This window comes from Hippoglossus hippoglossus, chromosome 5 (genome assembly GCF_009819705.1).
Source record: "Hippoglossus hippoglossus isolate fHipHip1 chromosome 5, fHipHip1.pri, whole genome shotgun sequence".
Taxonomy (NCBI): Eukaryota; Metazoa; Chordata; class Actinopteri; order Pleuronectiformes; family Pleuronectidae; genus Hippoglossus; species Hippoglossus hippoglossus.
Window position 1 is genome coordinate 26,672,656 of NC_047155.1, and position 16,819 is coordinate 26,689,474.

The 16,819-nt window shown below is 40.5% G+C and overlaps 1 protein-coding gene across 2 annotated transcripts; it reads right to left on the bottom strand.

Moving 5' to 3' along the window:
• On the bottom strand, positions 1-16,405 carry elk4 (ETS transcription factor ELK4). 2 transcript variants are annotated; one of them, XM_034586579.1, is made up of 5 exons: positions 16,195-16,405; positions 10,472-10,686; positions 6,686-7,444; positions 4,616-4,855; positions 1-1,298 (listed from the first exon to the last, which is right to left on the bottom strand). In XM_034586579.1, exons 2-5 carry the CDS (start codon positions 10,676-10,678, stop codon positions 1,080-1,082), a joined length of 1,425 nt encoding a protein of 474 aa, XP_034442470.1. In that variant the 5' UTR covers positions 10,679-10,686; positions 16,195-16,405; the 3' UTR covers positions 1-1,079. The 2 variants fall into 2 exon arrangements, with proteins under 2 accessions (XP_034442470.1, XP_034442469.1); XM_034586578.1 differs by having other exon boundaries at positions 4,616-4,858.
• Positions 16,406-16,819: the final 414 nt, after the last annotated feature.

Sequence of the window (16,819 nt, forward strand, 5' to 3'; positions counted from 1 at the left end):
CATGTCAAACTACTGTATTCTTAGAAAATTTGCCATTTCAATACGTTTTTTTTTTTTCATAACTTGAAACTGTCATCTCTACCATGATAAGTGAATTATGTCTGCCTTTACCAATTAATGGTTAAGTTAAAAAGGCAACATCAGAGCAGTAAGACGTACAGGGTTTGTGAGTTTCTAATTGCAGAGTCGATGCTCAGAAAGGGTTATGGCTTCACTTTGTGTCATTGAAAGCTTTCTGGCTGGAGGCAGACCAGGCCACACTGGCTTTCAGGGCTATTCTACTGTATACACACACTAGAACAGTTACATAGAGGCGTGATTCAAGGTTCAGCTTGGACTATGGCCACACGTCACAATAAGACAGTCAAGGTAAAAGTCCTGTTGGATATGGCTATAACAATGCAGAGCAGCTGAAGGCAAGGCTTGACACTGAAGTTCAGGTTGAAGATTAAAGAGCTTTAGTTTCACATGCCAGGTACATGAGTATAAGGACAGTGCAACAAAAAGGAGCAGAGTGTCAGCAGAGGAGAAAATTGGTTGGGAACCGATAACAGAAAAACCAAAGAGCTTTTTTCGTGGCAGTAACTGTTGCACAAGATAAGAAGGGAGCTCTAAAGGAAAGGTTGAGATATCTGCAATTTTACTGGTCTTGTGTGTCCAAGAGTGAAGCAGCTTGTGGCTGACGAGGGTCCGATCCACATGCACACAGTTGCCATGGAAATTCCTCCCGCCTTTGAACTGGTGTGACTGAGGATCTCAAAAAGCCAGACAAAAATACTATGTAAGTGCTTACAGAGCAGCGGCGTCAGTGTGTGAGTGCAGTATGGCATCCTCAGGCTGTAAATGCTAAATGCTATGAACGTGTTACCTTCATCCATCAAACCTGGACTCCTCAGCTCCTCCCTCCACACAGCAGATTGTAGTGAACTTTAAAGCACCAGTGTGAGGGGGAAGGTCATGACGGAGCTCCCACATTAGTGTCCTGGATGTGGGAGCAGGAGATGGAGCTCTGGAGTGGTGGGTTTGGGAGAGTTTGACTGTCTGGGTCCAAACATGGTGATGCTATGGGCGGTTGAACTCTATGTCTTTTGAGGGTCTGGTGAAATGGGGCCAGGCGTGTTGGTCCCATCTGTGCTGAGTACAGGGATCTGGAACTGGGAGGTGAGGACCGACGGAAACTGGAACAGGTGTCCTCCCTGGCGCCGTGTGGCTGGGCTGAGTGGAGCGACAGGACTGAGCGTGCTCCAGAAGTGGATGTTGGACAGCAGAGGACTGGGAGTCAGCAACAGTGTGGGAGTCTGAGGAGGAAGACATACAAGACAGACTCATGTCACTTTCATTACAATGTGAACAATGAAGCAGCCATGGCTGATACTGGCTAATTTGATCTATTTACATATAGAAGTGCAGCGCCAATTCTTAAGCTGCCTTTTTGGAATGTTCGCCTTTTTGTTCATAGTTCTGTGAAGCTCGACTCAACACACGGAACCCCAAACTGAAGTATCAGTGTCTGTTGTCATGAACGCTGTTGTCGTGTTAGACAATTTCAATTACTGTGTTGCGTCCCTACCACTGCTGCTACAGAGAACTGCTCGCCTGTTTATTCAAGGTTTATTAAGATGGTAAATATCGTGTGTACACAAGTGTAAAGCAAATAGGATAATTGGTTCTCAAGATATGTGAGTCACACACAGAAAAATATTAGTAGATAAATATTGTACCGCCTTTTAACGACAATAACTAATGAGAAATTGCGATAGAGAGATGTCTCCATTACCAGTAGTAGTTTTTCCACCAGACGGCACAGACATTGACATTTGCTTAAGTATCGTCTACATATTGTTAATACATTTTACTTGGTAACTATAGGCCACAAAAAGGCACGTGTGCCAATGATGGCACGCGGCGCCATAATCATTGGCACACTTATTAAAGAAATGTTCAAAGGTTTTGCCGTCACGCAGCCTGAATTATTTAGCTTGATTGATGTTAACACCTCCCAGCCACTAGGTGCCAGTAATGCGCCATAGGCTGGATGCCAAGAGCCATTAAATAATAATAAGAAGAAGCCTCCCAGCCGGCGCTGCTCGCATTTCCCCACATGAATCCCCGTGAAGTGCAGCCGTTCAGGTATATTGGTGATGGCATGCCCGCTAGCTAAAAACTGAAGGCATGGGCATTTCAGCCCTCATGGGCAGAAGACTAAGGCTTTGGTTTTCATAAAGACCGTGCTGTGTGCACGTTTGAAAATGTTGTTGGCCGAACGTCCAGTGTTAAGCGCCACTTTGAGACAAAGCACGAAAGAAGTTCCAAAGATCAGGCAGACAAGGGAGAATCGATCAATCGTGCAGTGTCCAGGTATGAGAAGCCAACTCTCTCAAAGTCTTTGAAGCAAGCTTTTGCAATTCTGAATATGAGTGTGGTTGGTGGGGTTAATGACAAACTTATTATTGCAATCATAATGAGATAAACATGTTTCTTTAAAGTGTTGTTCTATATATAGCCAATATGGATGGAATAAAATGACATGTCTGTTGGAAACATGAATGTGGTTCAATAATAAAACTTAATATAAAAAAATGTTACATTGGCACTTATTGTCAAAAAGGTTGCCTGCAGTAAACCATTCAGAGTTTAGGGAATAGGGTAATCTTTGCAGATAACAAACTAGAAGTGCAAGTCCATACATCTTGTTTGAAAGATCACATTAATTCACATGCTCTATGACCTCTACCAGTGACGGAGGAACCTTTTGCAGCTTAGAGTGGTTTCTGAAGACCACAAATTATATGGATCCACATAACTATCCCTTCTATTAGCAATGTTAGTTACATCCTTTTGGCAATTTTCTGATGATGTGCTACTTTAATTTAAACAGATAGGAACATCAATCACTACTCGATAATGAACAGACCATTCCACCTGTATGAAGCAACTGTAAAAAACAACCTGTGAAGAACAGGATACTATACATATGAGAATGTACTTCTAAACAATGGCCCCCACAGCTTGTTTAAGAACATATTTTATTTTAATGACACATTACATGCACATTTTACACACACACACACACACACACACACACGTGATCAGTAGAACAAATTATATCACACGCCTTTGAGTAAATATTTAGTTTACTTACCTGTCACATTTATTGCACTAGGTCTATAATCACTTATTGACATGTATTTTTCAGATTTCAGTGGAATCGTAAAACACAGTGTCACTAACTCTGGATAATTAGTCTTTTTATTCATTTGTTTTTGGTTTGTGAATGAAGGGTTGGGTCAAATTTTAAGATACTGAACACAACAGTAATTTACACGCTAGTAAAAACCTTTAACTACATAAATTTGTATTGATAATCAAGAAACTGCTTTCAGTCAGTCTCTAACGGAGAGAGAGAAATCAGAGTGGAACTCCTGGCTGTCTGAGCTGTGGATCCCATGACCGAAGCTGAACTACTGCAAAGAGACAGAATAATATACTCTCGGAATCTGCAGATCTAATAGACATTTGTACAGTAGCTAACAGTCATGTGGTCTATAAACAGCATCAGCAGGATTAAATTAAGCACAACAAAACTAGTCCAAACAGCCTAGCATCAAACGATAAATGCAGCTCTGCTGCCACCTACTGGTCACAAACATTAAATGCTGTTCTCTCTGCAAAACCAGTTCTTGCCTGTTATTTAATCGGCTATTGATGTTTGTCTGCAGCTGTGTTTTCTATTTACTTACAGTCTAAGTTTATAGTAAGTAAGAGGTCTAACTGCTTCACCACAATACATTGAGATGCACATAATTGCATGGTAAACAGTCACGATACGATAGTATCAGTTCAGCAGTTAACACTGAGCTTTGTTAGATGAAGAAATAATTATATATGTACAGCACATGCAACCCCAATTTTTATTTTTAAATAAATACTCAAAATATTTTTACTTTTGTTGTTTTAAAAATTTTGAATAATGCAGCATTACACAGGGGACATTTTTGAGCTCTCTCTTCTTTGATGACTGTGCTGCTTCCATAGGGATGCAGGACGTTACATTGCAGTGAGTCACAGTCAGGACTGCAGATGATATGTTATGCTTCTCACAAATTATTCAGGCTACAGCCGGTGCTCTGTGAAATGGATGCTGCCATGTTGTTGACAGAAAAAGTGTTTACATACTGTGGCAGGAAGAAATTGGGTCATTTGATTGTCTCACTAGCATCAAGCTACATGCTTTCAGCTACAGAATTATATACACATAACACATTTCGTTTATCATCATGTTCAATCTAGTTCAGACAGGTTTCGTGGCGCTGTTATTCTATCCCTAATGAGCCTGAAAACAAATGCTCACTAAATCAGCATTTCAATCTTTTGTCAAGTTCGTTCATATTCGTGTGAGTTTTCACAATTACTTTTCTGCTGTTGCTTTCAAGTGCTGTCTTGACACACATCACTCTTGCAAACTGGTATCATGAGATGTTTTAATCTGTTAAACATACTGATCACTTTACTCAACTGTCCAACCACTTCATTTTGTTGCTGCTGTGTTTGGTTAATGTTGTGTGGCCTGAAGTAAAATTATCTTCACAACCTCAGGAGAAAAGACCCCACTCACCTGTAGCATTGCTGGTGTGAGAGATGCAGTAGGTAGTGAGGGGCTGCAGAGGTTCATGGGGGAGAAGTCGGACGTGGTGACCAGCAGAGCAGGTGGGCTGATCTGCAGGATTTTCGGCGGCTTGCGTGTCTTTCCTAAACTCTGAGTGCTGAATGTGGTAGAGCTGCTCACTGAGGATGAACTGGTTTCAGCATCCACAAAACTGATCTCATCTCCAGACAGAGCGGTGCCGCTGTCCACCTGCTGGACACAGTGAGACACTTGTCATACTCTAAAATATCTGTGGATATACATTAGCAAAGCATGTGCTTTAGGCAGTGTACACATTTTATAAGTAGAAAACAGTAAGCCATAATAGTTTAGATTTTAATCTAGAACACACACAAGAATGATCCCCTGGACTAATGTTAAAAATTGTGTTAGAACAGAAATTTGATTGATTCATTTTGTTGTTCTCCTTGAGTGAAGTTAATAGTGAAATCTATTTTATTTTCCATTTATTTCTTCTGTGTTAGTGGTTTCGGGTGGGGTGCTGTATGACTACAAGAACAAAATTGCATAGTTTAGCAACTATTTATCTGTTAATATTGTCTTGCTCAGTGTGTGGATGGGTTTTTTGTTTTTATTGCTTTTATTCTGTAAAGCACTTTGTGTTACATTGTATGAAAAGTGCTAAACTTGACTCCTTGAATGACAAAGGTTTGTGTGTCGTGATGAACCTTAACAGAATCATCACTTGACTGCAGTTACCATCAATTCTTTATAACATTTTAGAGTCTTTTCATTATTTAATTTTTTACATAACTTTAATATTTTACTGATCACTTTCACTGTTCTGTGTTGTTGTAATCATAAACAGATTCTGTTTGTAAATCTGCAGAATCTGTGGGCAAGAGACAAGATTATGGGGCAGGAATCCTTCTGGTTTCTGTTTCTAGTTTGAACAATCACATCTGAGCAGGTTATTGTTGCCCACAGGTAAACTGTCTGTGTTGAGAGCAAAAGAGGTGGAACACATTGACCAAAATGTATCGCTATTTACTTTTTTTTAAATCTGCAATTATATGCAAATAGGTGGTAATAAAGATAAGCCAAAATGTTGTTTTGAACTAAAAGTATTGTTTTTGTAAAGAAAGGTTTAACTGATAAAAGAAACTAGTCAAACAGTAAACAGTGTGCGGCAGTGGAAGACAGAGTCTGGTCCGCTGTCTGTCTATCTGCTGTCTACACTAAAAGCCCCCAAATATTGGCTGTTGCTCACAGAGGCTAATTCTTCATCAGACGAATAACCAATGGGCTCCAGAATTGATGCTGTTGTAACCCAGTCACCTTAAGAATGGACCTGTTGCTCATTGTGAGATGCTTTAATGCTCACCATAGATGTGGCTATCGGAGTTACTATAGCCTGTCAGCTACCGTCATCTCCAACCTCTCTGATCATTCCCCACACTAATCAACAAGGTATTTCTGCCTGCAGATCTACTACGCTACTACGTTATTTGGGCTCCATTCTGAGTTAGCTCACACTCACAGTGAAAGTCAGTGAGATCACATTTTTCATCATTCTGATGTTTTATGTGAACATCAATTGAAGCTCCTGACCTGTATCTGCATAATTTTATACACTGAAGTGCTGCCACATGATTGACTAGTTGGTGAGTAATTTTTACACAGGAGCTGGTGGAGACCAACAAAGAGCTAAAAGGTGAGTCAATAAAAAGTTCATAATGACTCGGTGTGTTGTTTGTTGCTGTTGATCCAAAGTGGGAAAATCATTGATGGTGATTTACAGACTTAGCTATTATTTATTGAAAGTTTATTTGGCTTCATCATTCATGTATGGGTGCGTTTAGATTTAACTGACATCGGCTTTGAAAGGTAAGGATCATCAGATTCAAATATCAAAAGTTGCTCAAATCTGATTGGTGCATGAAATTCAAACCAGTGAAGCAGAGCGCACAAAGAACTTTTAAAACTTTTGGAGTTGGAACATATAAGAAGCTGACAGAGAAAATAATGTTGCAGGGACAATTAATTAATTGTGTGTGATGTGTTTGTATGTATATTTGCCTTCTCCTTTGCCTGAGCGTCTCTCAGCTCTGCCGCCTTAGCATTTCTGTGCTGAGATGATCCAGACTCGATGTCGCTGTCAATCACCAGTTCCTGAGAGGAGTCAGGCACTAAGCTTGGGGATGGGCTGGCTGACGTCAGTTCTGATAAGCTGAACGTTGATTCTGATGGGCGGATGTGTTCAAATAAGAAGACAGAATGGTGGGGCAGGGAGGAGTGTGTGCTGATTTCTTCAAACTTCCGGGGCGGAGCTTGCAGAGGATTGAAGTGGTTGGACACAATGGTTGGCTCTATGGCAACCTGAGGAGGCGATGCTAGTGCTGGTTTCGAAGGGGTGTTTCCAAACTTGATGACAGACGGCAAAGCAGTTGGCTGTTGTGGCTGGCTCTGGGCTGTGGCAGTGAGACCCCTCTTGTCTGCCATCTTCTCTGCTGGGTTCTCCATTTTGATGGACTTGAAGAGCTGGCGTCCATTTTGTAGCGAGTTGAGTGTGAAGGACGTGTACAGGCCTGAGTGGATGTAGTCGTTACGGTTTGACTGCTTGGTGCTTGAGCCCAGAGCCCCTGTGCTACCTCCTTCCTTGCCTCCATCACCAGACTCACCCTCCTGTAGGATGCTGTCCCTTCTTGTTAAGGGTGGAATGCCCCCACCACCCACATCCCCACCATCTGTTCGGGTAGCCACATCTCCTTTCAGGATTTCAGGATAGGACACAAAGCGATAGACAAACTTCTGACCATTCACCTTCTTTATGATGTTCTGTAAGACACAGAAAACGCATGTCAGAATGTATTTTATGTTATATTATATGTTTATCTGCAGTTAAGATTGTAATTCTACTCGGTATAAAGCATTAGAGCAACAAAACGAATGCTGTGCTTTTACCTTTAAGACAACTTGCTAAAGAGGAAATTATGCTATGAATTTTGCTGCCCAGATGGAGATCTTTGAATGTCTATCAGTCCGATATGGTTGTGAAAATGATATGGTTGCGATTTTGACCCTTGGTTTGACACCGTTGCCAACCACTGTTGTAGTTTATCCAAGGACGTAGAAGAAGACTAGGAAGTTAGACTGTCGCACCAAATTCTGTACTTCATTTTCTTGGGCAATTTACAATGCATATGCCAACTGTGAATCCAATAAGATGAACTGTTCTCCAGATATGCATTCTAAATACAGACAGACAGACGTTTGTGGAATTAGTAGGTAGAAATAAAAAAAACTACATCACTTAAAGAATGATATGAAAGCAAGCACACGGCGAGGACAGAAACAAGACTTTCCCTCATGTAGTATGGTTTTACCCAAGAGGCACTAGAAGTAAAATAGAAAAGGGGAGACCACAGAAAAGCCTTACGGATGGGACAACTCTGTCCTTCCTGTCTGTACCAAACCAGCAGCCACTAATACTGCAGCCACACATACCAAAGCAGCCCTGCCCAGAACGCCCACAGGGTTAGGCAGTGCTTCTGCCAAACCACAAGCAGACTGAGAGACAGACAGCACTCTCCCTCTCTACACATGTCACTCAGCAATGGACCTTTACCATTCTGGTTGTTTGTGGGAATGACAATGTAGAGCACAGGCAACAGTTGACTAATGGTTGGATATTTCCTTTATTTACCTCAAGGTACATTTGTATTAGAGGCAGGTCTTTCTAATTCCCTCTGTTTGATGAGTATAATTGGTCATATTAGTATAACACCTCCTTTTGTTCAGCTACCATTTGCCCCATTAGTTACTGCATTACGCTGTCAATATAAACAACACTTCCTTTAATTTTTTCAATTAAAAAGCCCTCAAGCATTTCATTGGATATACACCCTTAACTTAGGGCTTCTATTGTGAAACAATGTACATTACTAAAAGTTAGCTGAGACATTATCATCCATCTAGAGCAGTGGTCACCAACCTTTCGAGCCCAAGATCACTTTTTAATTCCAAAGGTAAGCCGAGATCTACTACCCTGATATCTTCCAAAAAAAACCCTTAGGAGGGTCATAATTATAATTTTTTGCAATTTCTGTTAAACGCTGAATGTACAAGAAATAAATATACACAAAGAGGCTGTTGTGTAACTTTTTCTATTCAATGCACAATATTCAAATTAATATCATTTCATATTTACAGTGCACAATATGGAGCTTCTCAGTTGCACAACATGTTCTGCAGAGGAGCTGCTACTGCAGCACAATGTTTTTACATATAGGCTTTGATTTTAATATGGCCCCAAATATGATTATTGCCCTGTATGAAAGAAGTCCCTTGTACGCAAATAAATACCAGTACTACACAGTATGAAGCTGTGCATCTTCCACTCCTGCAAATATTTCACAATAAAAAAAACTTTTTAAACAAGGGAATGGATTCCATCAACAGAAACGCTGGAGTGCTTTTATTTTGAAAAAGCATACAGAAAGTGTTGCAACTATTTGTTTGTGACATAAATTCATCAGATAAACATTAAAACTCAGGTGAAAGATCATTTTCTCTGTTTATTCTGCTGTGAACCACAATGTTTATTTGTTTATGACACAAATGTATTTACAACACTTTCCGAACCCGTTTCAAAGTAAAAGCACTCCAGCATTTCACCTTCTGAATCCACTCATTTGTTCCAACGGGGCTTTGATTGTTATCGACAGACCGAAAGATGCGCGTCTTCATACCGTAGAGTCCTGACATTTAATTTAGTACATAAACCAACTTGTTCTTGAAGGAAATGCAGGCGATAAACCTGCAACTCCACCGCCAGTAGCGGACACAGCGCGTGTGAAAAACAGACAACCGTCACACAGCTGATCTGCGGCGCGACGACAGCCAGTGAGTCCAGAGAGTTGGGGGATCGACAGTGAAGACTGCGAGATCGACCTGTAGTTTGCGATCGACGAGTTGGCGACCACTGATCTAGACACTTCACCCACCCCTCCATCGGCATAGTTGTGAGTAGATAGAGTAAATTTTTATATTTGTGTGAACTATTCATTTAAGTGTTAAATATAGGAGGGTTATATTACTGAAATCATAGATTGATATTTTTTTCTTTTTTCTTTTCATACACATTATGTGCCCACCCTAAAACAGGCTTACAAGACAGTTATTTATAAAAAGAAAAACTACAAGAAATAAAGAAACGGCAGCTTCAATAACAATACTAAACAAATAAACTTTTAAAGACTTTTCCCCCAAGATTTAGAAACAATGGTAGCCAACTAATGAGCAATTATCTTGCATCATCAGTGCACCAGAACATTTCTGGATTTTGAACCAGCATTGCATGTAATTTTTTTATACTTAACTCATAATAAGAAGGGCAATAAAGAAGAAACTGATTCATTCTCAACCTCTCTTAATTCACACAACCTGTTTTTAAATCTTCCCACCTCTAGGACCAGTGGAAAGCCTTTTGAATCCTCAAAAAGTTTGTAAAATAAGATTCATTGCCATAGAAATGTGGTAGAAAGTAGAAATGTAAATAGTGCTTAACTGCCGCAGGCACACTACAGACATAGCTTTTCCACCTTGTTTTTTTCCTGGCCTGTATATGAGGGCCAGCCTTTATTTGTTTGTGACGGCCGCGCCCCTGGCAGAGACCCAGCTGTTAATTGGCTACCAGCTTTTATTTTAGGATATGTAGTATAGTGGCGATAGTAAAGGAACTGTTCTAGTTACCTGACAGAAGAAATCTAAAGACCAAAAGACTGAGCTGCCACATCAAATACAAGGCAGCTGCTTTCAGGAAACTAGAACCACTGCAGAAGAGAGGAGTTGATGTGTGTTTACCTTGTCGTAGTAGTATCTGAGGGCCCTGCTCAGTTTGTCATAGTTCATGTTGGGCTTGTTTTTTCGAGCACCCCACAGCCGGGCAACCTCCTCCGCCTGCCGCAGCTTGAACTCCCCTTCCTCATTGGTCCAGCAGATGAGTTGGTCATTACTGGAATCCAATAGGAGCTGGAGTAGGAACTGCCACAGGGTGACAGAGTTGTCCATGTCTCTCACTTTGAAAGAGGAGAAAAATCATTAGGCTCATAAACCAAGAAATTGCTGCTCACAGCACAACAATATTGAATTACAAAAGCTTCTGGGAAATATATCAGCCTTATATCAGCACACTGCAATGAGTCATCTAAGTTCATTCTGACAATTAAGTTATGATGAAATGTTGCAATTTAGTCCTTTTTTTACCACTTTGCTCTGATTTGCCTACTTTGATCAGTCAACCAAAGAACGGGTGACAGCTCCAACACCGAGCATGTGCATAAACAGTAACACGCAGATAGATGATAAATGTAGGCATCAGTCTTATTATCATTCTGCTATATAGATTACAAAGAGGGCTATATTTTACCTTCAGGACCAATGCAAAGAATATTTAGTCATCTTTACCATTATTTTTAAAAAGCAAAAAAAAACAACCTACTCAAACCATTGGAAACATAGTTTGAACCGAAATTGGGTGTAATTGCTGTAAATGGTTATTTAATAGCCGTGGAATAAGAGGCTGTTTAACAAGACCAGGTGCACCATCTATTATAAAAATAGTTGCCTCACATGTTTCCCACATTTCAGGGTGAAAATGTCACCATACATCCTGTTGAATAAACTATAGAGTGGTTTTATTAACAGCTGGATGAAGCCAAACACCTTCCATGCCTTTCCCTTCAGGGAAAAATTCTGATGCCTAAAGTGTTAAGTAAATTTCCACCTTCTTTGTCCCATGGTAAGCCAGAGTGTGCAGAAAAGAATAGGGATCTTGTCCACACAGTTCAGGGTGAGTATAGCAGCATAACGGCTTAAGTGTGACCCTATTATGGTTCGATCCATGACCACCTATAGACATGATGTCCCTTTGTTCACATTAAGTCAATAGTTCAGAAATAAGAAAATTACACTAAGTAAAGTCATTCACACATTAGGCAAGGACTGTAAAGCTGACATACAGTACCAGTATCATGTAGTGTTACAATCACAATTAGAACTAAACTAGTTATATTAAAGAAAAAATTGCAAAATTAAATTCACTTTTAAAATTGCTGTTTACAGCATCTAAAATGTGGGTATTTTCTGGTTGTCTTCAGTGATAATAAAGCGAATGTCATTGTGTTAAGAGTTCGTCTGACAATAAAAGGCATTTTAAGCGCGTCATCATGGTCTTTGGTAAATTGTGATGGGCTTTTTTATTATTATGTGACATTCCATGATGTATTAGTCAACAAAGAAAATAATTGGTAGAGTAATCAATACAATTGTTTGTTGAAGCCCTAATCACATTTTTTCCTAACTACTGTAATAAGATGACTGCGGCTCCTACAAATGTCACATCCAACATAATAATAGATATTACAACCCAAACATAAGTTTACAGGCCTAAAGGAGCTATTATTGTACACAGTGTCGCTGTCTGTCAGTCTTTGTCTAAAACCCTGACAAGAAAACACCTCCACACAAATCATGGTAAATCATTTTTTAGAGGTGCTTTCATTATGCTTCAGTAACAGTAAACCATATTTTGGTGTTCTGTCATTTGCTTGTGGGTTGCTGACAACACAATGACTTGTGAGCAAAGTAGTTCAAAAGAAGCTGACTTTTTCTTACGCCTGTGTTTGACTGTATTGTTTTTTCAGCTAAGGTACAAGGCCACATCTGGCACTTTCTTTGATGCTGTTGAGGGGCTCTGCTGCAGTCTTTGCAGCTTTTCCACCATGACATCCTACGCACAGATTAAAGGCCATGCACACTGGAGGTACACCCACACAGGTGTTTTCACTTTGGAGTAGACCTCCACTCAGCTCTTTGTGGGCTCGTACAGAAGCTGTTTCATTGACATCTGCCTCATTTATTTGCTGGACCAGTCAGAAGTGGAAAAACATTAAATTCTTCAAGCATTTGTTTTGTGAGCTCTGCAAACTCCCAGGGTTATTACACCCAGCTTCAATCTGAAATGAAAAGCATTAGAGTGGCAATGCATACCTCTGCCCTGCGTACACCCCAATCAGGCAATGCTAACTTTTATGTATTGTAATAACTAATGCAGTGCCTGTTCTAAACCTGCGTGTGTGGAATGGGCTGCTTGCTCGGGCTGTGATGATGCTGGTTGCAGTTTTATATCAGAAACTGCAGAAGTGACCTGCAGTAATTGAGCCACGGCAAATAAAGACTAACTGCTGGACTTTGTCTACAGAACCCTGAAGCTGCACCAACGCTGCTGCTGGTCCTGGTGCTCTATTTTAACTGGTGATTATATTAACTGGTGATATACATTCCACTCTCTGTGCTCCACATGTTGTCGGTCGCAGATTCATAATTTTCATAAAGTGCCTGTGTCTGAAGTGCGTTGAATACTGAAGGTCTCGCTGAAAAAACATCAACAAAAATACAGTTAATGTCTGTCCGTGTCAATATCACCTTTAAACAACAACATGAATCATATGGGTACAAAATAAATTTAGTATATAATACTACAACAGGATGCGAAACGACGTGACTAAGTGGTATCATTGCCTAGGCTGACGACAATCTGTTGACGCCACCGAGCCGCTGCAAACCCACTGTGCGCTTTACCTGAAAGAACCTTTCAGGAACCTTTTTAACTCTGTCAGCTGTATAACACCTGATGTCACCAGTCATATGAAAACATCCTTCACATTAACAAGGTGGAAGCTCATGCAGTGTTTTTGTGAGTACAGTTAAGCTTTCATGTATCCTCCTCTCACTGCTGGTTAAAGTCAGTAGACGTGAGTTTAAAAGAAGACATGGTTGATGATGAGCAGGGTTCAGTCATCTGAGAATGAAAACAACCCAACCGCTGATCAGAAAACGGTTTAGATTTGACTACATTACATTACATTTTCATTTAGCTGATGCTTTTATCCAAAGCGACTACAATTTATTTTGAGTAGTTTCTGTAATGCAAGTACTATTTATCTCTCTGTAATCAACAGATGATCTAACTGAACTGTGTCGAGTGTGTTGTCAACAGGACACAAATGTGTAACGACGCAAATCTTGAACACTACCCTAACGTCTTCATTGTTGAATAACGTGCAGTCATCATTTACTTCAATTGTACTGGATTTGGCTGCAACGCTGTTTACCCCTGAATCTCCAAAAGTGTTTTGTGGACTCAAACACCACACCCACACATAATAAGTGGATTTAAATTTGTAGGTGAACTATCCCTTTTACAGTGTTGGTAACTCTTGAAGGTCAAACTAAACTTGTAAATATTACATGCCCTCCTGCCTGTGTCACCTCAGCGGGTGATTAATGAAAGGGTCACATAATTACATGGTGTTCAGAAGGAAAGTGACAGGCTCCTCTTTTCACCAGATAAAAAAAGATGATAGATGGGAGTGTTCATGCTGTGATTGACAATGAGAGTGAGCACATAAGTGAGGGCAGGGAAAGCTTTTTTATAATGTAGGTGGATATTATAGAATCATCATCCACAGCATGACTATATGTATCTTAAAGAGTAGAGCTGAGAACAGCTTCAGCCCTCCTTGTCCTGCTGTGTCTCTGCAGCCTGTAGCTGTAGAGTAGGTAAAGGAGGAAACATACTTCCCCTCAGAGGTGCTCAGATCTGGTGGTGTTTCATAATTGTGAGATCATTGGGGCTTGGTGTGATTGGAAATTGTTTTTACCCGTGCCAATATAATATCTTTATTTCTCTACCAATAATGATGATGTATCCATCCCTGATTCGTCACTATCACATTCCCTTTGCCAGAGGAAAACAAACGGCATCAGCCTCGACTACCACTGGTGAATGCAACATGGGGAACAGATTACAATCACTGCTGACCTTGTTGTCTTTGCCAACAGTTGTTGAGCAGTTCTGCCTTTGATAATACTACAGCTGCCTACATGTGCAGGAAGAGATCATTCAAGCAAAGAGCAACAATTTACAGATATGTGAACAAGGAATCTGACCAGAAATTAAATGTAATTTTCAATACTTAAAACCAACAATGTACAGAAGTCTGATACACAGCACTAGAAATCACTGCCTCTGTAGTTGTGTCGTGTCCCTTACACCTGTCTTGTTCTTGAAAGGAGGAAAAAAGAAAGTGGACTTCTTACGAAACACCTTCATGAAATACCACTTCCAAGCCAAGAGTTCCACAAAGACAACTCAGACCTAATTTAACAAGACTCATTTGAGCTCAAATAACAGCATATCACCAAGATGGTAAGTGCAGATAAATACTGCAATTAACAACTAAGACAGAGACGCAATGGAGACATGTTTTTTGCAGCATTTCCCTGAGGGAACTGTTAAGCACTCTGATGTGGTAAGTTAATGTCAAGGTATCAATTTAAAGGGATTGAACCAAATACACAGCGGCTGGATGCACTTCAAACATGAAGATTTACAATCAGGAATGACACACCTTGTGGTTGCACCATTCTTCCAGGTAGAGTGTCGGTTACACTTTCCCTTTAGGCCACTGTGGTTGTCAGCTGCCAGTGCGCTTGTAGCTTTGCACTGTGACAGAAAACTGTCATGCAGCAGCTTGAAGACTTGTTATGACCCGAGCTGTCCAACGACACCATCATCATCTATGTAGGGCTGCCTCCCACATGGCAGAGGTTCTGCTGAGGTGTCTTATGCTCCGGATCAGTCTCAATAACACATTCACATACAATGCAATTGTGGAAATGGGGTTGTTTGCGCACCATGTTTCCACAACAACTCTCATATGGGACACAAAGCTTGCCTAAATTTCCCTCGGGATCAATAAAGTCTCTATCCCTTCCCTTTCACACTCCGGTTATTAAGCTACTCACATGTTGCATTAAAGCCTCAAAAGTTGTTGTCAGCAAGACACACACACACACACACACACACACAATTCCTGGTTCAACTACTCTGTTTTCAATTGTTTGTCCCCTCTATGCTACAGACTGTGATTCCCTGTCAGAATGTGTGTGTGTGTGTGTGTGTGTGTAAGCTTCTTATGAGGAAGAGTAAATCTGCTCCGACCTGCTGGGTTGAAGACACACCCCCCACACACACAAACACACAATCTGTCCTAATCATGTTAAAACCAGTGATATGGAGGGAAAATAGGACAGTGTGAGATCTGCTGCCAGGGGGGGGGGGGAGATTACCGATGGATGTTATATAACGCCTGACATTAGCAAACCTTATCTATGGAGCGATGAGATAACGTCAGCTCGGTCACATCAGTCATGAATTATTCAAGCACTATAAACTCTCAGGCTGGAGAGACAGGTTTGAACTATCTGTTAACCAGTTTCTCTCACACACACACACACACACACACACAGATATAAAAAGACCACTTGTTGATGGATAATGTTAGTTTCGGTATCGTCGGCATGTGTCCACAGCCATTTCCCGGTTGTTGACAGTGAGTCCGGGTGGAGCTGAAGTGTGTCCGTCTGTGTGACAGTCGACAAACAAATCAGCGCAGCAACATTATGAGCCCCTGTAAGTTAGCGCTCCGCTAGCTTCACTTTAGCTTGTGTGCTAACAGTACCTCGCTCGTAGAGCCCGCAGGATTTCCAAGTCGTCGAGCCGCGTCCAGATATTCCCCAAACATGTCTGAAAAGCCTGTTACTCCGCCATAGCGCAGGAAACAACTTTCTAACCGAGTGTCAAGCAAATACCTGAACGTGAAATACATTTAACTGGCTTTGGCTCGAGCCGACGATATATCCTCTGTACAGGAAATTATGTTGCGTTCATTGATCCTCGTACATTTCAAATTGGACGACTGTGTCGCCTACAAGTGCGATACAGTATTATGTCATATATGACATAATTAGGCATATGTGGTTTTGTGAGTTGGTAGCTGTTGCTGTATTGTTATCGTTATTATTATTATAAATATTAGAAGAAAGAGTACAATATTGTTTCTGCTGGTACTACTACTACTTTTGATAATGAAAAAAAAGAGTAATAATAATAGTAACAATAATAATAATAAACTGACAACTCAGATAATGTATAGTATTTAATCATATTTTGAACAATATATTGATAGTAATACTGTCATAGTCTATTCAAGCAATATACTTAACATCCACTGTTTTGTTGGATGATGTAGTTGGCATTATCTTTGACAGTAAACATTACACCTCAGAAACTCTTGTAACACCACT

Bases quoted from the DNA above. Each gene is read 5' to 3' on its own strand.
- elk4 (XM_034586578.1), bottom strand. From the start codon at position 10,678: ATGGACAACTCTGTCACCCTGTGGCAGTTCCTACTCCAGCTCCTATTG. The intron at 4,859-6,685 runs GCAAATATACAT...CACTGTGTCCAG, and splicing joins ACGCTCAGGCAAAGGAGAAG to CAGGTGGACAGCGGCACCGC. The intron at 1,299-4,615 runs GTGAGTGGGGTC...CTTCCTCCTCAG, and splicing joins TCACACCAGCAATGCTACAG to ACTCCCACACTGTTGCTGAC.